We start from the raw sequence: 19,281 nt of genomic DNA on the forward strand, positions 1-19,281 counted from the left end.
AAAAAAAAAAAACTCACTCAGAAGAACAAATGAGGGATTTTCCATAGGTTTCATTTTATAAAATGTCACCCATGACTATATTTGAGAATTGGACTGTAAGTTCAGGAAGGATTATATCAAATTTCTGTATGTTCCAGCAGAACTAAACAATGTGGTTTTTGTTAAGGGAGAAACTATTAAATGTGAAAATAATACTTCACTTAATAGTCCTGGTACCCTAGAAAATAATATCCTTAACAAAAATCACTACTGGGACTGCTCCCGCCTAAAGTGTAATACAAATGAAGTGCCAGTGACCTGCTTTCCTTACTGTGACAGTCTCACACTAAAAAATTACTTCTCTGTGAGGTATGTTATTTTAGCTGTAAACATACAACAAATAAGCAGAAGCATTAAAAGATCAGAGTAACCTGCAAACAAAGGTGCTCTCACTTCTTGTCCATTTCTTTAACTACTTTTCTTTCTTTCAGTCAGCTGAGAAAATGGCCCAGAGAGGTCTGAACTTTTTCCCTCTGACAGACATTTCAAGTAAGCAGTCAAAACACAGACTCTCTCATTTGGGGCACTCTGGGAGACCATGTCAGGATTGTCCAGATTTTAGCTGCTTTCCTCTGAGAGCTTCTAGATGCCCTCCTCCATTTCATATAGCTGTCCAGGTTTTACAATTATGGTTGTGTGTGGTGCTGTGGCTGGAATGCGGAGCCTTGTGCATGCTAAACAAATGCTCTGCCCCAGCCCTGGCTCTCTGTTCTTAACGAGCATGGTCACATATCTGAGTGCGGAAAGAAAGCATCCACCATCACACTTCTCAATGAGACATTCATAACAAGGAGTGGAGATGATGCAGGAATAGTTATTAGCATAGAAATCAGACAGGGCTGGTCTCTCTACAAAAACAGAAAAATTAAATAAATACTAAGTCAAATTTGATCATACAGAATATAGGAAATTTAGTGAGCAGAAACAGGTGCTGGGAGAACCCAAGTTGGAGGAGGGGTCAGGGTGGGATGAGGCCTAGACAGGCCCTCTGTGGTGAGGGTGGGCTTTGGAGCATGGAGATTTTCCACCTGAGTTAACTCTGAGAATTGGGCTTCCAATTTGGACTGGACAGAGACTACTTGACATTTCTTTAATAAAATAGTCTGTATTTCTACAGTTTTTGGACCAACCACCCCCCACAAGATCCAACAGTAAGCCTCAGTCTCCTCACCTGTACAAGGTGTCTGATACTTGTGCCCACCCAGCTGACTGAGAATCATGTGCCATAATTCACGTAAATGATGTGGCTGTGGCCAATGGCAATATTCCATGAACATGAAGGTTCTGCTTCCTCATTCTGAAGCTAAAGACCTTTCTAGTAGGTCACTGGGGGAAGTAAATGATGTGATCCCCTTATGCCCTTGGTGGACTGGCGCACATTCCACAGAGGGGAGTGGATGTTCACGTGCATACAGGAGCATAGTTAGCAAATGCAAGTTGCTCACATCCTGTCACTCCCTGAGGGGAAAAGGATAAGTGTCACCAGAACTGTTAAAGGGAGACAGAATATTAAAAAAAAAAAAATTCCAAAGAATTAACCATTTTCCTGAGTATATATCATCCTTCATTACTTTTTTTTTTTCAGTTTTATTGCACTTTTTTGTTGGGGGATTTATGCTTTCCCACTGTCATTTTCAGCTTTGTTCCAACTTTTGCAGGAACAGAATTAGTAGCCAACTAGCTGATCCCCTCATGTGCCCTTCCTTCACTGTGCCTTCAGCTGAGTTGACCTTCTGCTTTAGCATCTTGGCAGTGGACAGCACTTGTTGGCTGTGTTGGGCTGAGAGCCTTCATGAAGTTAGGTTGTCTGGTCGCTACTGATCTTCCTGCCCAGGGCAGAGCTGTCTTGTGTGGATACTTACTTTGTCCTACTGTGGTGCTGTGACTCCTATTACTCTCCATGTCTGTCAGACAGGCTCACTACTTGGGCCCCATCTTCTACCTCACAGAAGGAGGTGCTCTGGTGATAATGATACACATATCTACTAGATGTCCGTGTGATGCTGTTTGGTCTGCAGTGGTGGCCTTTCTAGGTGCCCTGGGATTCCAGCTCAGTCTCTGAGCTCAGCCCAGCTCTCAGCAGTGTCTTTCTTTCCTGCTATTTCTTGTGGGCCAGGATGGTGGGGTAGGCCGAGCACACTCCCTCTCTTGGACCAAAGGGCTGCCTGGACTATGTGCTCTCTGTAGGATCTGGGGGTCAAGAGGCAATGAGATCTCTGCTGTAATAGTTTTTTTTTTAATAATAAGATGATGTTTAATACACTGCACCTTCGGTACTTTTTATCTGACAAAGAATGACTGGCAGGATATCCAGTGGCATAACTGGGAGGGGGGTTGTTAGCATATTTTCAAAAGTATGTTTGATTTCAGAAGAAGTACCTTCACTGGGATTGGAAGTGAGAGGCATCGCTGTCAAGTGTCAAGTGCTCTGAGTTACTCTGTGGTTTTCTGTCTGGGGTTCGGTCGGCTGTGCACACTGTGCCTGGCTACAGGCAGACAGTTTACTCAGTATGTCTGCTGATAAAGCTGCTGAGAGATTGTATCTGTGGGTGATTTCTGCTAACTAGGGCATTAATTGAGTTACGACTGCCAGATAGTCTCATTTTAAATAAGCTTATAGATAATACAGAGAAAATATCAAGCTCATTTTTCTTTGGTATATACCAAGACTGGGCATTTCAAGTTTCAGAACATTTTATAAACACATAAGAAAATGACACGCCATAAGGTAAAGATGCAGGGAGAATAGGGGCAGCATTTGGGAGCATCTATGTACCCCAATGTGTCACCTACCATATTCCGTGTGGTATGTTTACCCAAGCTGAGAGACTAATCAATGATGGCGTCTACTTAAAACTTACAAACACTAGTTTGTACCAGGTAGGTGTGTGGCACAGACATGATGGGAGTAGATACAGAATATTAGAGGGTTTAACTGAAAACTCCCTGAGTGTTTAAAAATATAATACATTTCAAAGAAATGTATCTTACATGCAACTACTGAAAAAATTAGCTTGCCAAAGTGAGAGTCAAGCATTCATGGTTAGTCCCGTTTGAAAAGATGTTGAGTGTATTTAAGATTATGAACAGAATTATTACTGTCACAGACACTGTAATGGGCTGCTGTCAGAAGATTTAGATAATTCTAGATTGCCTTTAATGAACATGTACCTCGTGATGAAGAGTACTCAAGGCTTCCACTTGAAGACATCGATCCTAGCTTGTCAGCTGTCAATGGAACACATTTTTTTCTTAATATGAACCAGAATATAAAGTTGGAATCTGGGGCTGGGGAGATGGCTCAGAGCTGTAAGCACCTACCTGGAAAGAGCAAGGCCCTGAGTTCGATTCCCAGACCCACATACTGGCCCTGAAACCCCAGGCATGGCAGCACAGGCCTGTAATACCAGCACTCGGGAGGTTGAGACAGGAGGATCACGGTGAGTTCGAGACCAGCCTAGGGGCTACAAAAGTGAGCCCCAGGCCAGCCTGAGCTGCATAGCGAGATACTGACTCAAATAAAAAAGAAAAAAAAAGATGGGACCTAGGGTTTAACAATGGAGAGCATTCTCCCCATTCTCTCTTCTGAAATCTCTGCTGTTCTCACACCACTGAAGTCATCGCTGCCTCTTCCCCTCATTTGTTAATACATTGGAGCAGGCTAAAAAAGATGCATACACTGTCCCCTCGGAGCTTTTCATACTGGGAGACACAGCCACAGAAAAGGAAAGGGAAGGAAACTAATAGATAAAGCTTTGCACAATGGTACATTGTAAAGATCCAAGCTGCACTAAGTTCCTGAGCTGTCCCCACTGATGGGGATGAAAGATGGGGGGATGAAGAGTGTGGTGGGGCATGATCCAGGACTTTCTGACCTGTGCTGGAATCTTCCTTGGCTTCTAGAGGGGCTTAGTGCAAGGTAAGAAAAATAAATATTCTCCTGGTGATGCAGGATGCACAGGAGGAGGTGCCCAAGATGCCACGTACGAAGGTGAGGGCAGAGGCCCAAGTACAGAAGTGGCAGGAAGTGGGCTTGAGTAGGCGGAAGGCAGGAGAGAAGAGAGTACTGGAGCTGTAGGAAGGTGCAAGGGGAGAGCCTGTCTCGGACATAGGTGTGTTCTGATCCCAGGTGGGGAAGGCCAGGACCCCAGGAAAGGGCAACAAGGCCACTGTAGGAGAAAGGGCAGGCCCTTGAGCAGCTCTGTGAACACAAGCCCTATTGTGAAGATGGCTGGGATGAAGAGGAAGGCGTGAAGTCCTCAGAATGCAGCTACAGCGTTAGGTTAGTTCTCATGGGTGGGAGGTCAGGGAAAAGGTGGCCTGAGCAAACAGCAAAGCAGTGACTTTTGGGAGAACACCTGCAGGAGGCCTGGCGCGCAGCTCATGCAGGTAAAAGTACTGCTGCTTGGCCCTGCGTCAGCCTGCTCCCACAGCAGTTCACAGCCCAGGAGTCTGTTTCTTGAGCTGGCCTCTTACCTGTTGCCCAATCACATAATAGTTCATGACTTTTCTCAAGAGGTATTTGGTAGATTACTAAAGGAAAATTTATTAAGTTGAAAAAAAAGTGTGGCTCATTTCAGGGAGATGAGAAAGGTCTTCTCAATATGAAATCCCAAATTTGGTTCTTTTAATGTTTGCCCTTTTCCTTTTCTCCAGGTAATTTAAGAAAATATTTACTATTACAAAACACATATCATATAAAATTTGCCATTTTAGTCATTTTTAAGTGTATATTTTAATGGCATTGTACTCATAAGACTGTGCAACTACTCTTACAATCTATTTCCATATCATTTTCTTCACCTGAAACAGAATCTCCACAGGCATTAATAATTCCCCATTCCTCCTTCTACCAGCCCCTGGCCAACACAATCCTGATGCCTCTGTACATCTGACTCACCCATGTACTTCGTATAAGTGGAATCGCACAATATTTGTGTCTTTGTGTGTCTGGTTTGTCTCACTTAGCATGCTACCTCTGAGATGCATCTGCACTGTATCATTCACTACAACTGCATTTCTCTTTATGACTAATAGTTCAGCATGTGGATATATCAGTTTTTTATTCATTTATCTTTTGATGAATCCTTGGGTCCTTCCATTCTGCAGTGAATGATGCTGCCACACACTCTGGCACACAAATGTTTGTTTCCATCCATGTTTTCAATTCTTTTGGGTCTGTGTCCTAGAAATCATATGGTAAGTCTTAGTTTTTTGAGAACTTCTCTCATTGTTTTACACAACTCATGAAGGTTCCAATCTTTCCATGTCCTCAATAACACATAATTTTTCTGTTGGTTTTTTTATTATATAATACCCCTCATATTAGGTGGCAGTGGTTATCTCATTATGGTTCCAATGTGCATTTCCTTAGTGACTAATGATGAACATCACTTTTTGTGAGTGTTGGCCATTTGTATATCTTCTTCAGGGAAATAGCTATTCAAGTCCTTTGTTTATTTTTCTGGGGAAATTCACTTCTGCCTGGCCCTGCTCACAGGTCAGGATTTAGCTGCTGACAGCACTGACTCATGACATAGGACACAAGTGGCACCAACTTCATAGTGTATGTCAGGAGGAGGGATATTCCAGGTGGACGTGAAAAGCATTGCAAAGTCCCTGGGAGGGATTTCACATGGCTTGCCCAAGCACGACACCTCAAAACCGCCTAGTGCCTAAATGCAGTAAGAGGAGGGTCACATAACTGTCCATGTGATTTGTACCAATTAGAGTGAACATGTACCCACAAAGGGAGAATAGGGTGGTACTGAATTTTAGGGTCCCCGCCGACACTGCCATTATCCTATAAAGGTTTAAATAAGAACATTTTCATTGCAAGGTAGAAACCTCATTTGTGCTATGGTTTAAATGTGTGGTTTGTCCCCAGGAAAACTCATTTTGAAATGTAATTCCCTAAAGGAAGGGTATTGAAAGAGGGGACATGGGCGGTGAGGGGTGACTGAGTCATGTCCGCCCTTGTGAAGCAATTGATGCTGGTCTCTGGGATAGGTAAAGTCACGTAGGAGTGGATTAGTTCTCAAGAAAACAAGTTGTTACAAAAGCAGTGTGTGAGCCAGGGTTGGTGGCACATGCTTATAGTCCCAGCACCCAGGAGGCTGAGGCAGAAGGATTGCCATGAGTTTGAGGCCAGTCTGGACCACAGAGCAAAACCCTCTCTCAGAACAACAATAACATAATAAATAAAAGGAGTGTGGCCCTCTGGATCCCTTGCCTCCTCTTTCACTGTGTGACCTCTTCTCAGCTTACTCAGTACTTGCTGCTCTGGGGTATGCTCTAACTATGTGATGTCACTCACCAAACTGTGGAAAAGCTTGGTGCTCTTGCCAGATGCTAGTGACATGCTGTTTGGATGTTCAGCCACCAGAATCATGAGCCAAATAAACTTTTTATTTTCTAAAATACCCAGTTTACCATTGTAATCATTTTGCCAAAAGACTTACTGGAATAGCTCCCATACAGTGTAAGGGATGATGTCTAGCACAATCCCCTATTCACCTTAGAAGTAGGAAAAACTGAAGCAGAATTTAATTTAGTTTGGCTCTTTTTTTCCATAATTTTATTGAGAAACAAATAGCAATGAGACAGTTTCAAACCAAATTGGTAGGACAGTTCCAATAATTAACACATTGCATGCATTCTTTCTAGTGGTTAATTGCTGTACAAGATGTGGACTTGTCATCCTATCTACAAACACCATTAGAACAAATCCCTCTATTCATTAAGAGAATGTAACTATACATCTATCCTAACCACTTTGAATACACAGATACAAAATGGACATTCATTAGTTTGGCTCTTGCCTTAAGTATTTATGTAAAAGACATCTGGGCCAGGCCACCTTCTCTTCTAGCCTTGACTAAATTACCCCATCCCTCACTCCTTCCCCTGCTCTGCCAAAACTTCATAAACATGTAGGAGAAAGGAGGAGATAGGGCCAGGTAAGGGCAATAAGAGCCAGACCATTTGCCCATGCTTAGCCATAAATCCCTCTGCCTGAGACCCTGCACCTATACGATATAGGCGGCATCACATTCCCGCCTGATCTCCATAGCAACAAAGAAACTATATAAGCTGGTAGGGAACAAAGAACTGGGCCTTTTGCGTTTTCCCATTTTGGAGGGGGAAGCACATTGGTCGCCCACTAAATTAATAAAGGCTCTGTAATTCCTTTAATTTGGTCTCCCATGGGCAATATATCCAATCCCGGCCATTATGACACTTAAAAATCCGACAGATTAGCTTTGATTTTTAAAAATCTTAAAATGTAGAGTTAACTGTGGTCTACTAAAACTCTTGACGTACTCACATTTTGGGTTAGCAAACTTTAAACGACTGAATTTTTACAGTGTTTTGAAAGTAGCTTTTTCCTGGGGCCACCAGCATTTTTTCTTTCAACTATCTTTATCGCAGATAAATGACTACAGAGTTATGTATTGAGGAATTTATCAAAGGTACACTGAGTTTGTTGAACTGGCTTTGTTGTTCCCTCAGAATGCATTTCTCATGTCTGCTCCATGAAAAGGAAACACATGGCTCAAGGAATAGTGAAGAAATCTCCTTAAAAAAGTCTTGAATTGTCTTCCAGATTCATAAAGAATGAAAAAACAAAACAAATAAACAAACAAAAAACAGCTGCAGCTGGTGGTACTCAAGACAGTACAAAGAAGATTGCTTCCTAAACACAGCAATTTGGCTGGCTTTGACTTGTCATGACATCACTCAATTTAATTTTCACCAGCTCCTATGAGTGCTACTTTATGCTCCCAGTGTGGGAGATTTTTTTCTCCGTTTTTTATTCTTTTTTATAATTTTTGGACTTTAAATTCAAGTTTTTTATTTATTTGCAATGAGAACAATTTCTGGTCTTTTTTGCAGAAGTCAGTGAACTCTATGCTTGTTTTCTGAGCATTTCCTGGCCTTTTGCAGGCCAGCAACCCTTCTGTGAGCCACTTCCATGCTAAAGGTGCCAACACCCCAAGTCTCCTAAGTGCCTCTCAAATCTGCCACCTCCCTTTTTGGCACCTTTCTAGGCATCTCCTGGCCTTCAAGGTAAAACCCATTGCTTCTCTAATGCGCAGGGTCACAAAGCAATCTTGGTGTAACACAGACTCTGCCTCAGCAGGTCTAGGGTGGGTCTAGGACTCTGTTTTTAAGAAGCTCTTAGGCACTTCTGGTCCTGGAATGGCAAGTCAGAGCTCACGTGAAAGACTGTGATGAAATTCAGCACCTCAGCGAGGCTAGCAATGCCCTGCACACCTGCCCGCTCTTATCTTTAGCCACTTCTGTGAGTTCCCCTTGGCAGCCAGGCCTAGGATCCTTGACCTAGAGCACACTCCATCCCCTGACTCTGCATTTCTCCCAGCAAATGAGTGCCTACTTAACCTTCAAGGCTCATGTCAACTCTTGATCAGAAATGTGAAACTACTGCTCTTGATCATTTTTTTTTTGGCAGAACCTGGGATTGAACTTAGGCCCTTGTGCTTGCCAGGCAAACCCTTACTCTACTGAGCTATCTCCCCAGCCCAATCATTTTAATGACAAGATTTCCTTCACTTCTAGGTTGGTTAGAGCCTGGTGCTACATGGTCTCATGTTCCCTGTCCTTTTTCCTACCCTGATCCCTTTGAAATTCTATGGTGTTTTTTTGGTTTGATTTTCCTGGTGTATGGTAACCTTAGCAGCATCCTCATCTTCCCCAACATTTGCAATGAGATATTTGCTTAATATCTTTACTTCACTGTGTGTTAGTTAACTGGTAACCCAAGCTCCTGATGATGTCTGATTGTGTGTCTGCCTGTTGATGTCAAAGAGCCAGAACATTCTCATGTTCTCAAATACTCTACAGTCATCTGTCTACGTAATGACATTGAGAAATGCTTCTCCTATAGAGGCTCTTTGACACCATTTGTCCTGGATGGGACCAAGGAAGCACTGATGAGGGCTGGGGAGATAGCACAGTAGAATTAGTGCTTGTCTGGCAAATGCAGGGTCCTTAGTTCAATCCCTGATACTGCAAAAAAAAAAAGAAAGAAAGAAAGAAAGAAAGAAAGAAAGAAAGAAAGAAAGAAAGAAAGAAAGAAAGAAAGAAAAGAAAAGAAAAGAAAAAAAGAAGCACTGGCCCTTATGAAACACATACTGCACACCAGGCACTGTCCTGGAGACTGGGCTTCCTGGGCTTCCTGCAGCCTTACTGGGAACATGAAGCAGCTTGCTCAGGTGGATGGTGGTAAGCAGACTAGAAGAGCGCAAGCCATGTGGCAAATGTTTTTCCCCAAAGGACCCCTGTCTCTTAACTTCCCTTTGCAGATGACTGTAGAAGTTTCCTACTTATTCTGAATCAAATTCACACTCCCAAGCACAAATTTGGAAAGACTCTACCAACTTGGGACAAAATCCGAGGCATTCTTTGGGGAAGAAATTGTAAAGGCAAGATTAGAAATCTTTTCCAAGGCTTGATGTCTTGTTCCTAATGCTGGCAAACACAGGGCTGCCTGACTAACATACAGCAGAGCTGCTCTGCCGCCTCTGCCTGTCACTGATCCCTGGGAAGGGAGAGTCCCTCCCACCCATGTGGCCTCTTTCACACTGACTCACTCCCAGAAGAGAGCAGTGAGGAGCTCATTACTTCTGTCCTCCCTGGCCAGTGGGAAGTTAAGATGATTGGTTATGTGTTCTGGTGTTTTTGTTGTTTGTAATTTTACATACAAATTGGACCCCTGGTCACAGGGACTCTGGCTGAGGTGCTTGAAAATTCTGGCTACCCATCAAATATGGGTAAGCTTTTATGGTCTCTTTATTTGTACACCTTATAATGATTATTATTAATGGGCTAAGATCCAAGACAGAGCTGTGTTCAAGTCCAGATGCATCCCCACTGAATTTATTTGCCTCCAGTATCTCATACTCCATTGTCATCCACTTGGAGGTCTGTTTCTAGGACTTCAGTCATTGGGCCATAGTAACACTGTGTTGTCACCTACCACCCCAATTCCCCCAACAGCCTCCATCTCACCCCAAGCAAAAGTTTGTGACTCACAGTGACCCAGAAGGCTCTATGTTGTGACCTCCTTCATCCTTGATGGTGTCTCCTATTACTTATGGAAGACCTTTAGCGGATTGAAAAACTGTCAATATTGAAAAATGATTTTCATATATATGCCATGGCAGCAATCTCACAATAGGAGTCTGGGCCATTTTCGTTCAGGTAAGTGACCCCAAATTTCACTATAATTATATTAAGACTAACACATAAGGGACCTTGAAAAATATAATCAAACTATCCCCCAAAGCTCGTGAGGCCAAGCATTTCAGCTCTCAGGTTTTCCTGCCTTCCCTCCCAGATGCAGCCCAAGGCCCCATGGCTGGAGAAATGGGACAAATGCTTGAGGAGGGGATGGACTGTCTCAGTGGCAGGGCTGTGGTGCAGTGTACCAGGACAGTTTATTTCTGGTTGCTGGCAGGGGGGTAGTGGCAGAAAGGAGTCCGAGGAGTCTGCTTCAGGAAGTGGAAGGACTGATTCACTATGTCACACTTGTTTTCCTCCTGAGTCAGGGACCACGGCACACAAACCCTATGCTGAAGGTGTTCTGGGTGCCTATCTTTTCATCTCTAGTAGCTTTAAAGGCAGCATTTTCATTTCCGCCTAATATCAGTTCTAGAAAGCCCTCTATGAATACACCTTCAAGCAGCCAACATGGACCCCCGCAAATGCTGACTGGCTCTGACAGTTCCCCAAACACCAGAAAGCTTGCTTTTGTCCCAGCATTCTCAGAGGTCTCTGTCTCCACACCTTTGCTCCCTCTTAAACATGCAGTTTACCTGAGGAGTGAAGACCATGGCCACTACAGCAGACACTTAAGAGGAGTTCCACCCCTGCCTCTTGCTAGTTGTGCAAACTTGAGCAAGTTACTAAGTTGCTCAGCATCTCAGTTTCCCCATCTTCTTGGCAAGGTACAGTGAGCAACAGAGATAAAGCTCATACATACAACATGGCTGCCATACAGGAGGGATTCAACAAATGGCAGCAACTTCAAATTTATTAATCACATTCATCATCAACTTAGAGCTGAGCTCACAACCCTTTCTGAGGAGTGTTATGATCTGTGGCTGCAGTTCTCAAACTTCATCAGAATCACCAGTGGAGCTATTAATCCACAGATTGCTGGTAGCCATCACAGAGTTTGGGATTTTGTGCATATACAGCCTTAGGATGCTGGGTGTAAGGACTAGAGTTGGAAAACTCTTGAGTCTATAAGAAAAACTCCTGTATCTGCTTGTGCAGTCCTCTGGGACTCAGACTCACAGTTCTTCCTCAGCTAGATTATACTGCTACTCCCTCACAGGGCCCCAGGCTCCAGACACTGGGATGGGATGGGCTTTCCTCAGGTCTGCTCTGCTTGTTCTACCTCAGCCCCTTCTCCCACTGCACCTCTGTTCTCAGCATCCACCCCTGCTGGACTAAGTCAGACTCAGCTGCTCAGCTCTCCACTGCAAAGTCAGCCTTCCTGCCTCTGTATTTCTGTAGCATCTCACGTGTTTTCTGCGGCAATTTGCAAGGATGGAAGGATGGAAGGTCTTGGGTTCAGAGGTCAGTGGGTGCTAGGTCCTGACTGACTCTTTCCGCAATGCTTGTGAGCCTTTATTGTTGATTTTATTGTCAGCAAATACAGAATAAGTATCTGCTGGATTGGAAGGGGAAAAAGTTTACAAAGAGGCTAACAGAACTGGCATGAATAACCCCAAGGAAGAGGAAGTTGTGGGCTAACAATCTTCAACAACAGAAATAGTAAAATAAAGAAGATATTGGCCAACCAGTCTTTAACCATAAGGAATTGAGGAAACAGGTTCAAACTGTGACATATTAGCTTTAAGTCTGCTTTAGGGAAGTTCCTGATATTAGGAATTATTAATGATATGGGCTAGCAAGGGCAGCTGTGGATAATCTCTAGTAAACCTTAAAAATGAAAGAAATTTAGATGTGATCATGTTCACCTATTGTGAATCTAAGGTTGAGAAAAGGGAGGGCCTTCATGGGTCTCAACTGGAGATGGGTTTAGCAGCTGCTTGTGCTGCTACACCAAACTTTTAAATCAGGTGCCAATTACATTAAAGCAACATATTCAACATTTCTTTCAAATGAACACCTGAGGGAAGTAGTTCATTTCTCACTTGGAAGGAGGGACAGGAACATCACAGCACTCAGATGACTGTAGGCCATGTTGCACCTCCTCTCTCCCCACTTGCCCATTTTAGCCAACACATTCACCAAAAGCTAATGAGAGTTTTTCTTCCTCATTTTTAATGGAAAGTCTTTAAATTTCTGATAGTGTGGGGAAGTGGCTCTTGTACTCTCAACACTCTGAGCGGGAAATGTAATGAGTTATTATTACTCTGGTGAACTAAAAGGATAGGCTTTGCAGTTGGTTCTTCCTGCTGCTTGGAGAGCCAGCAGCTTTCTGTCTGCTTGTGTTACATGGGCCACCATGGCACCTGTTAGCTCAGAATTTTCAGGTTAGGGAAATCTAAGAGGGGCTGGCCTGAGAGGAAGGGAAACACTCATCTCAGGCGATAAAGACCTGCCAGGAAAACATCATAAGCTGAACGGATTTGCCAAACTACAGGTCCAACATAAACACTGTCAGGGGAGGGGGACAGGTGATCTATCTGCAGCCAGTGTTTTGAGACCACAGGTCAAGGCACATGTGCTTGATGCTGGATCCTTTGGGGACCACTGGCTATTTATCTCTCTTCAGCCTAAGCTTTGGCACCCTGTGTCCATCCTGAACTTCTTATTCCAAGATGCCTCTGAGTCAGGAAATGGCTCTCTGAATTCCACAGCATGCAAATATCCGGCTTACTTCAGGGCTCTGGGGCCTGAGGCCTGTTTACTGCTACACCAAGGAACTTTGCCTTTGCCTCCCAGTAAGATAACCTGTGGAAGCTGAGATTCAATAGTGAAAGTTTCACCATTTTTTGTTGTTGTTTGGGGGAAAGTCCTTCATCACTTGAACCTGAATCCACATTTTGATTTAGACTAAGACAGCAATTTCCTTGTAAAATACCATCCAAGTGGTCACCTGTTTTGTCCTGCCTTTGTCACATTCATTCCATAACTAGCTGCATCCTTCGCATGTGTGCTAAGAGCACTTTGTACAGTCCTGCTGCCTCTGAACTCAGCTCTGCACTCGGTTCTTCTCTCACCACCACCCTGACCTGATTTGAGCCTTTTCTAGCTCTGCCCCAAACCAAGGCAGTGGCCTCCTTATAGTCCCTGGGCCCCAGCGCTGGATGCTCCTCCCTGTAACATGCGTCTGATCATGCCCCTCTGTAGCTCACACTGCAGCAAGACCGCCTCCAAACCATTGTGCTTGTGTAGACTCTGTAAGTGTTGGCATCTGCCTTCTTCTCCCCTACACCCATGACCTAGGGATCCTGTATTTTCTACAGTTCCCTGAAAACACTCCAGTATTTGGCCTCCTGCCACTACCACCACATGCAGCACAAGCAACCCAGGAAGCCCCGGTCCTAATGTGTCACTCTCATGAGTTTTCTAAAGTGCTCTGGACACACACACACACACACACACACACACACATTCATGAGGGAGTGAGGGAGGAAGAGAGGGTTGAGGGAGGGAGGAATGGAAGAGCTTCCTTGACACTTAGGTTATGGTACTCTATGCTGTGTGCCCACCACACTTTGAAAACACTCCCAGGAGTACATCTAGACTTAAATCTCCCAAACACGGGGACTGTGTCCCTTGGTCCCTGTCTCCTTGGCCTACTGAAAAGTGTCACACAAGCAGTAGAATTTGAATTGTTTCAATAAATGAATGGATTTAACACAAATTCAGTTTTCCTGCTCATTATAAAGGCTATGTCCCTAGGCAACCAAAGGCTGAAGGTCAGCGGTGGCCAACAAAACACATAAAGTTATCATCACGTAGCCAAAAATAATGTGCTTCCACCTGCTGACTGGGGTCTTCTCGTCTGAGAGCACATTGCAGTCGGAGCTGCTGCCGTGAGAACAGCAGCCCCAGCCAGCCCTCTGGTGACAGAGACAGATGGAGAGCTGCCAGGAGAACACTGGCAGGAAACAGACTTAGACCATCTCTCAGAATCAGGACAGAAGACGCGGATGAGTGTAACCTCCCTCAACACCCATGTGGCTTTCATGCTCAAAAGCTCTCTGTGATTTTGGAGGGACCACACCTACTGGCTGAAGCCTACTCTTCCTTCTTGGTTCTTCAGGTAGGCGAGGTTGGGATAAGCTGAACCCAGTATTTCTAGCAGCAGATACTCAAGAAAGCCTATGTATCTATAATAACCTGAAGGGAAATAAATGCAAATGACTTCCTATAAATCAGGAAGGGGAGGGAAAGGTGCTCCAAGGAAAAACCATCTGTCACCACCAGCCAAACCAGGGTGCTTGGAGGCGGAGCAGTGAGCTGCATGTGCTGAAGGGCAGGTGAGGCTCCCTGTAGAACCGGGCCAGGAATTGTAGGAGACAGCAGACAGACCACCAGTTCTCCTGGGGTGGGGACCTGGCCAGTGGGTAGTTGCCCTAGCATATGTCTCCAGCCTTGACAACACAGGTCATTTGCCCTCCCTTTTTAAAATGTCATAATAACAATTGTAAGAAAGGAAATTTTGTTACTTCTACAGGCTAATGATACTACACATTTCACATGTGACCCGGAACAACTCCTCTCCACTCACTGCAGCCTAGGCAGGCCAAAAAGCTGGCTATGCTCACCTGTGTTGTGAACCCGTGGGGTTGCTGAGGACCATCACAGCAGGATGCAGATTCATATGCGGGAGGTGAACAAAAAGAGCAGAGACATAACACCTAGAATCTGCAGGACATACCATATGGGAACCACTCTAATTTTTTCCCATGTTCTCCAAAAATAGGAAACTGCAATGAGGGAAAATTTTTAATACTGACATGGCAGATAAAGTTCACACTACACCTTCTTCAAACAACACTTTTTGCAAAGGAGGGCAGGTTGGAACTCCCCTTGTCATGGCCTCATAAAACACTGATTTATTGACCTTCAGAGATACTACTTTATTATTTCAGTTTTCCTGGTGTATGGACCACTGTAGATAGCTGAAAAGGCAAGTTCACAGGTCCTTATCAACAAAGAGAATATGTTCCTATCACTGATTTGCCATTGGTTGGGGGTGTGGAAAGGAAATAACAGGGAGTTATATATTTATCAACAAAGTGGACTAAAAGCCTGCTGAAGTATGTGCCTGTGTTCTCAAAGTACCTCATTTGAGATATCTTCTATCCTAGTCTCTATACTAGACCTGCCTTCAGGATGTTAAGGGGTGGCAGGAAGAAAGTCATCACAGAGCACCTACCTACCCTATAACCTCCAGCACCACCCCAGGGGATTTCCTCTGAGGGCTTGCCCCACAGGTCTTTCCAGGCATGTGTGCCCGCTCTGCTTCTCAGCCTACCTTACAAACTCAGTAAGGGCCATACAGACTTATCTCAAAACTATAAAACTTTAATGCCTCATCTGTTTGGTGGGGTTTCCTGAACTGGGTGCTGTGTACTATCTGTAAGATTATAAACATATGTGGTTTCTTTGCTGGCAAGATTCCTTTCTATCTTAACCACTCACACCAGCCTCTTGACCCAGAAAGCTTTCCTCCCTACCACCTCTTGGAATCATTTCTTCTGTGACCTGTAGTTTCCTACCCATCCTTCAAAGACCACTAGGGAACCTCTTCCTCTGACAGACCTCCTGATTCCTGCAGCTGCTTGTCCTCCCTCCATTCCTCCACCACCTCTACACTCTACAGTGCTGCTTTTATTAAACTTTACCCCTCTCATCCTTTCCACTAGACAGTGACCTGTGAAGATGAAACTATGCCTTCACCCTGTTTCTCATGAGCATAATGTTTTGCACACCGTAAGTGTTTGTTGTCATGAAGATAAAGGCATTTGGCCTTAAGTCTTAGATAACCTGAGAAAAGCCTGGCTGTGCATTACCCTTGACCTTAGCAATAAATATGCATCTTTATTTTCATACCTGGAATGATCAGAAGGACTATCAATGTAAAAACTCAAAACTTTTAAGAGGAAAAACTCTTACTACATCTAAAAACCAGTTCAATCTCTAATACAGGCAGACAGAGCTATAAATCACAGAAAAGTTTTAAAGGCCAAGTTTACAGGCTTCTATACAAAGCCTTTTTTAAAATTACCATTTTACCTTTTCTTTTTAACTCTGAGCCTTGAGAATGGAAAGCAAGCAAGTGCTTTACCATTGAACGACATCCTCAGCCATTATTATTATTATTGTTATTATTCTGATTGCTATTTTGATGATGATGACTGGGTCTCTAAATTGCCCAAGCTGGCCTGTTGTTGAGTTCTTCCTATCTCATTCTCCTCGGCAGCTGGGATTACAGGCATGTGCCACCACATCATGTTGAATCTATTCAATGTTGCACAAGTGACATTAACTACACACTTAATGTGTTTTCTAGAAGTCAACTCTTCTGCACAATCAATTCCCTGACTCAGCATTTCCTGAGCAGTTTCCTAACTGTGGTCACTAATGACATGCAGAGTTGCCCGTGCAATTTCCACATTTTGAATTAACAGAGTAGGTTGGCCAAAGCAGTAGTAACTGGACCGAGAACGTTTGTAAGCATGTCTTTTTTTTTTTTTTTTTTGTGGCACCAGGGATCGAACTTAGGACCTTGTACTTGCCAGACAGACGCTTATGCCACTGAACTATCTCCCTGGCTATAAACATATCTTTTGAGGATGTTATTTTAATACTACTTTGAGCACCACTTTTAGACAGTATGGATTTTCACTGGAGAGGCTGGTCACAAACAACAATCAGAAAAGCATCCCAGTGTCATTTGATTTGACTAACAATGCAGAAGATTACATATGGGGCTGGAGAGATAGCTCAGCGGACTAAAGCACCTGCTTAGGCAATTTTAGGCAAGTGCTGGGACCATGGTTCTATCCCCAGTACCACATGCTATGCCAGCAGAGTCCAGCATAGTAGCATAAGCCTATAATCCCAGCGCTGGGGAGGCTGAGAGCAGGAGGATCACCACAAGTCCAAGTTGCACAGTGAGACCCTGCAACAATCAAATTCATTAAAAAGATTATATATGATTTCAAATCACACAATTAATGCTCAATGTATTAATGTACTGTCACTTGAATTCTAACTTGCTGTTTAGCAGTATATATAGTCTCTTGTCACAAAAATGCACATACTAAATGTGGCTTAAAGATAGAAGATAAATAGCAGTCTTTGGTTATTCTGAAAAATAAGTCTGTTTTGATAACACTTGCTATTAATATTAGAACCAAATACACCCCATACACATATGTAGTTTTTGCAAAAGCATGAGATTCTTTATGGATGGTGTGGTCTGGCAGGTGTTTCTTAGGTGGCTAACTGTTCATGGTGGCCTTACTCCTCTAGTTCAAGTAAGCTAGCACCCGGTTCAACCTGTTAAACACTTAATTAAGCAACACCTGAAATGCTTAAAATGCATAGTTCCACTCAGCTTTTTCACCTTCTTTCCCCTGAAACTGTTCTACAAGACCCATAAAACTAGGACTGAAGTAGAAAGAACTTGCACCAGAATTTTCTACTTCAGCCTTCAGCATGTTCCCACTACTTTCATGAAGGCTTTCCCATGGACTGGGTTGCCCCTCTTTTCTCCCCAAATAGGGTTAAATCTCCAAGTGCACCTCCACTTTTCAGGCCTTGGCGCTCTGGTGCCCAGGAGTGCTAGCAGATGCTCAAGTCAGTTTTAGGAGAGGAGAAATGTGAAACTGCTGAAACCAAGAAAACCGACAACACTGACCCTTTCCTCTGAGGACCTCTGAAGTATAAATTATTTTTATAGTACAGTATTTGGAGAACTGGGTCTGCCACATTACAGAGCTCTCTCCTCCAGGGCAGAAAATCACTATCTGGCTTCCTTTAATTGTGATTGTACTGCCTGATCTTCCGAGAGTCCTGGTTAACAAGACTGTAAGAACTTTGCGTCCAGCAAAATGTAATGGGACTGAAACTTTCCCATGAGGTGCTCCTAAGCACAAGGGCAGGGATGGTCCCTGAGCTCCAGGGATCCAGGGAATCAGCGCTCTCCCTGGAACATTGACTGCCTGGGAGGTGGTTTCTCCAGAACTGTTTTGCCTCTTTCAGGGAACTGCAGCTGGACCTGGGGAGCCCCGGTGCATCCCAGGCTTGAGAGCTCCAGGCAGGCTTTGGCCTCAGTGAGGTTAGCCTCGACCGCGCTGTGGATTCCTATGCAGTCCCCACACAGTCCCAGGCTGAGATCACAGAGAGAGAAGGCTATTTCTGACACCAATACTGGCTCGAAACATTTTATCCTACCTTGGTTTCTCCGACTGCGAAAAATATTTTACCTGAACATGGTCAGAGGGTTTCTGAGAAGGGGCTCTATGGTTAGTCCAGGACAGAACCTGAATTGGCAGATCTTAAACTCTGGGGAGAGCCGAAAGGGGTGGGGGTGGGGGATAAAGGGCATTAAAAAAAGACTGGTCCTCCTTTCAGAAATTTCCCAATTCTGTCTCTATCTAAACTCCGCATACCCCCACCCACCCCGGGGGATTGCTCTACTGTTCAGGTGAAGAGGCAAGTGAGACAGGGAAGGGTGCGAAGCCCGAGTCAGACCCAGCACTCCCGCGGGAAACCCGGGTCTGAAAGCAGTGCCCCAGCAAGAGCGGTAGGAATCTGTCGGCCACGGCAGGAGGCAGGAGCCGGGTCTCTACTGCTGCGTTCCCACAACAGCTCTTTGCTGTAGGCGCTTAGTAGGCGATCAAGGGGGTGCAGGGCGGCTGCGACGAAGTGGGGCATCTGGAAAAGGCCACGTCCCGGCCTTGGGGTCCCGTCCACCTTGCCTCTGCGCCCCAGTACTCCTCCACTAGCCCTTCCCTCCCCCAGCACTCCAGCTGTGGTAACCGCCCCCAAACTCCAGGTTTCCACTGTCCTTCCCTCCCCCGCAAGGCTCGGCTCGCGCGTGGACGGGCGGAGGAACGAGGACGCGGCGGCCCCAAGTGTCCGGACTCGCGGCGGCCCCAAGTGTCCGTCCCTCGCGCGCTCCTTACCTGCAGCGAGGCGAGCAGCACGCACAGCGCCAGCAGCCGGGGCAGCGGGCCGCGCCTCGGGGCGCGCGGGGCCATGGCGCGGTGCAGGCGGGCT

At 44.8% G+C, this 19,281-nt stretch overlaps 1 protein-coding gene across 4 annotated transcripts in view; it reads right to left on the bottom strand.

Moving 5' to 3' along the window:
* Tnfrsf11a (TNF receptor superfamily member 11a) overlaps positions 1–19,274 on the bottom strand; it is a 67,645-nt gene extending 48,371 nt beyond the window's left edge. For all 4 annotated transcript variants that reach the window (XM_023723166.1, XM_023723163.1, XM_023723165.1 and 1 more), the window contains exon 1: positions 19,188–19,274. In XM_023723166.1, the coding sequence (XP_023578934.1) occupies positions 19,188–19,262 (75 nt within the window). In that variant the 5' untranslated portion in view covers positions 19,263–19,274. The remainder of the gene's footprint in view (positions 1–19,187) is intronic.
* Positions 19,275–19,281: the final 7 nt, after the last annotated feature.

The sequence above is a fragment of the Octodon degus genome, unplaced genomic scaffold (assembly GCF_000260255.1).
Source record: "Octodon degus isolate 3935 unplaced genomic scaffold, OctDeg1.0 scaffold00097, whole genome shotgun sequence".
NCBI lineage: Eukaryota > Metazoa > Chordata > Mammalia > Rodentia > Octodontidae > Octodon > Octodon degus.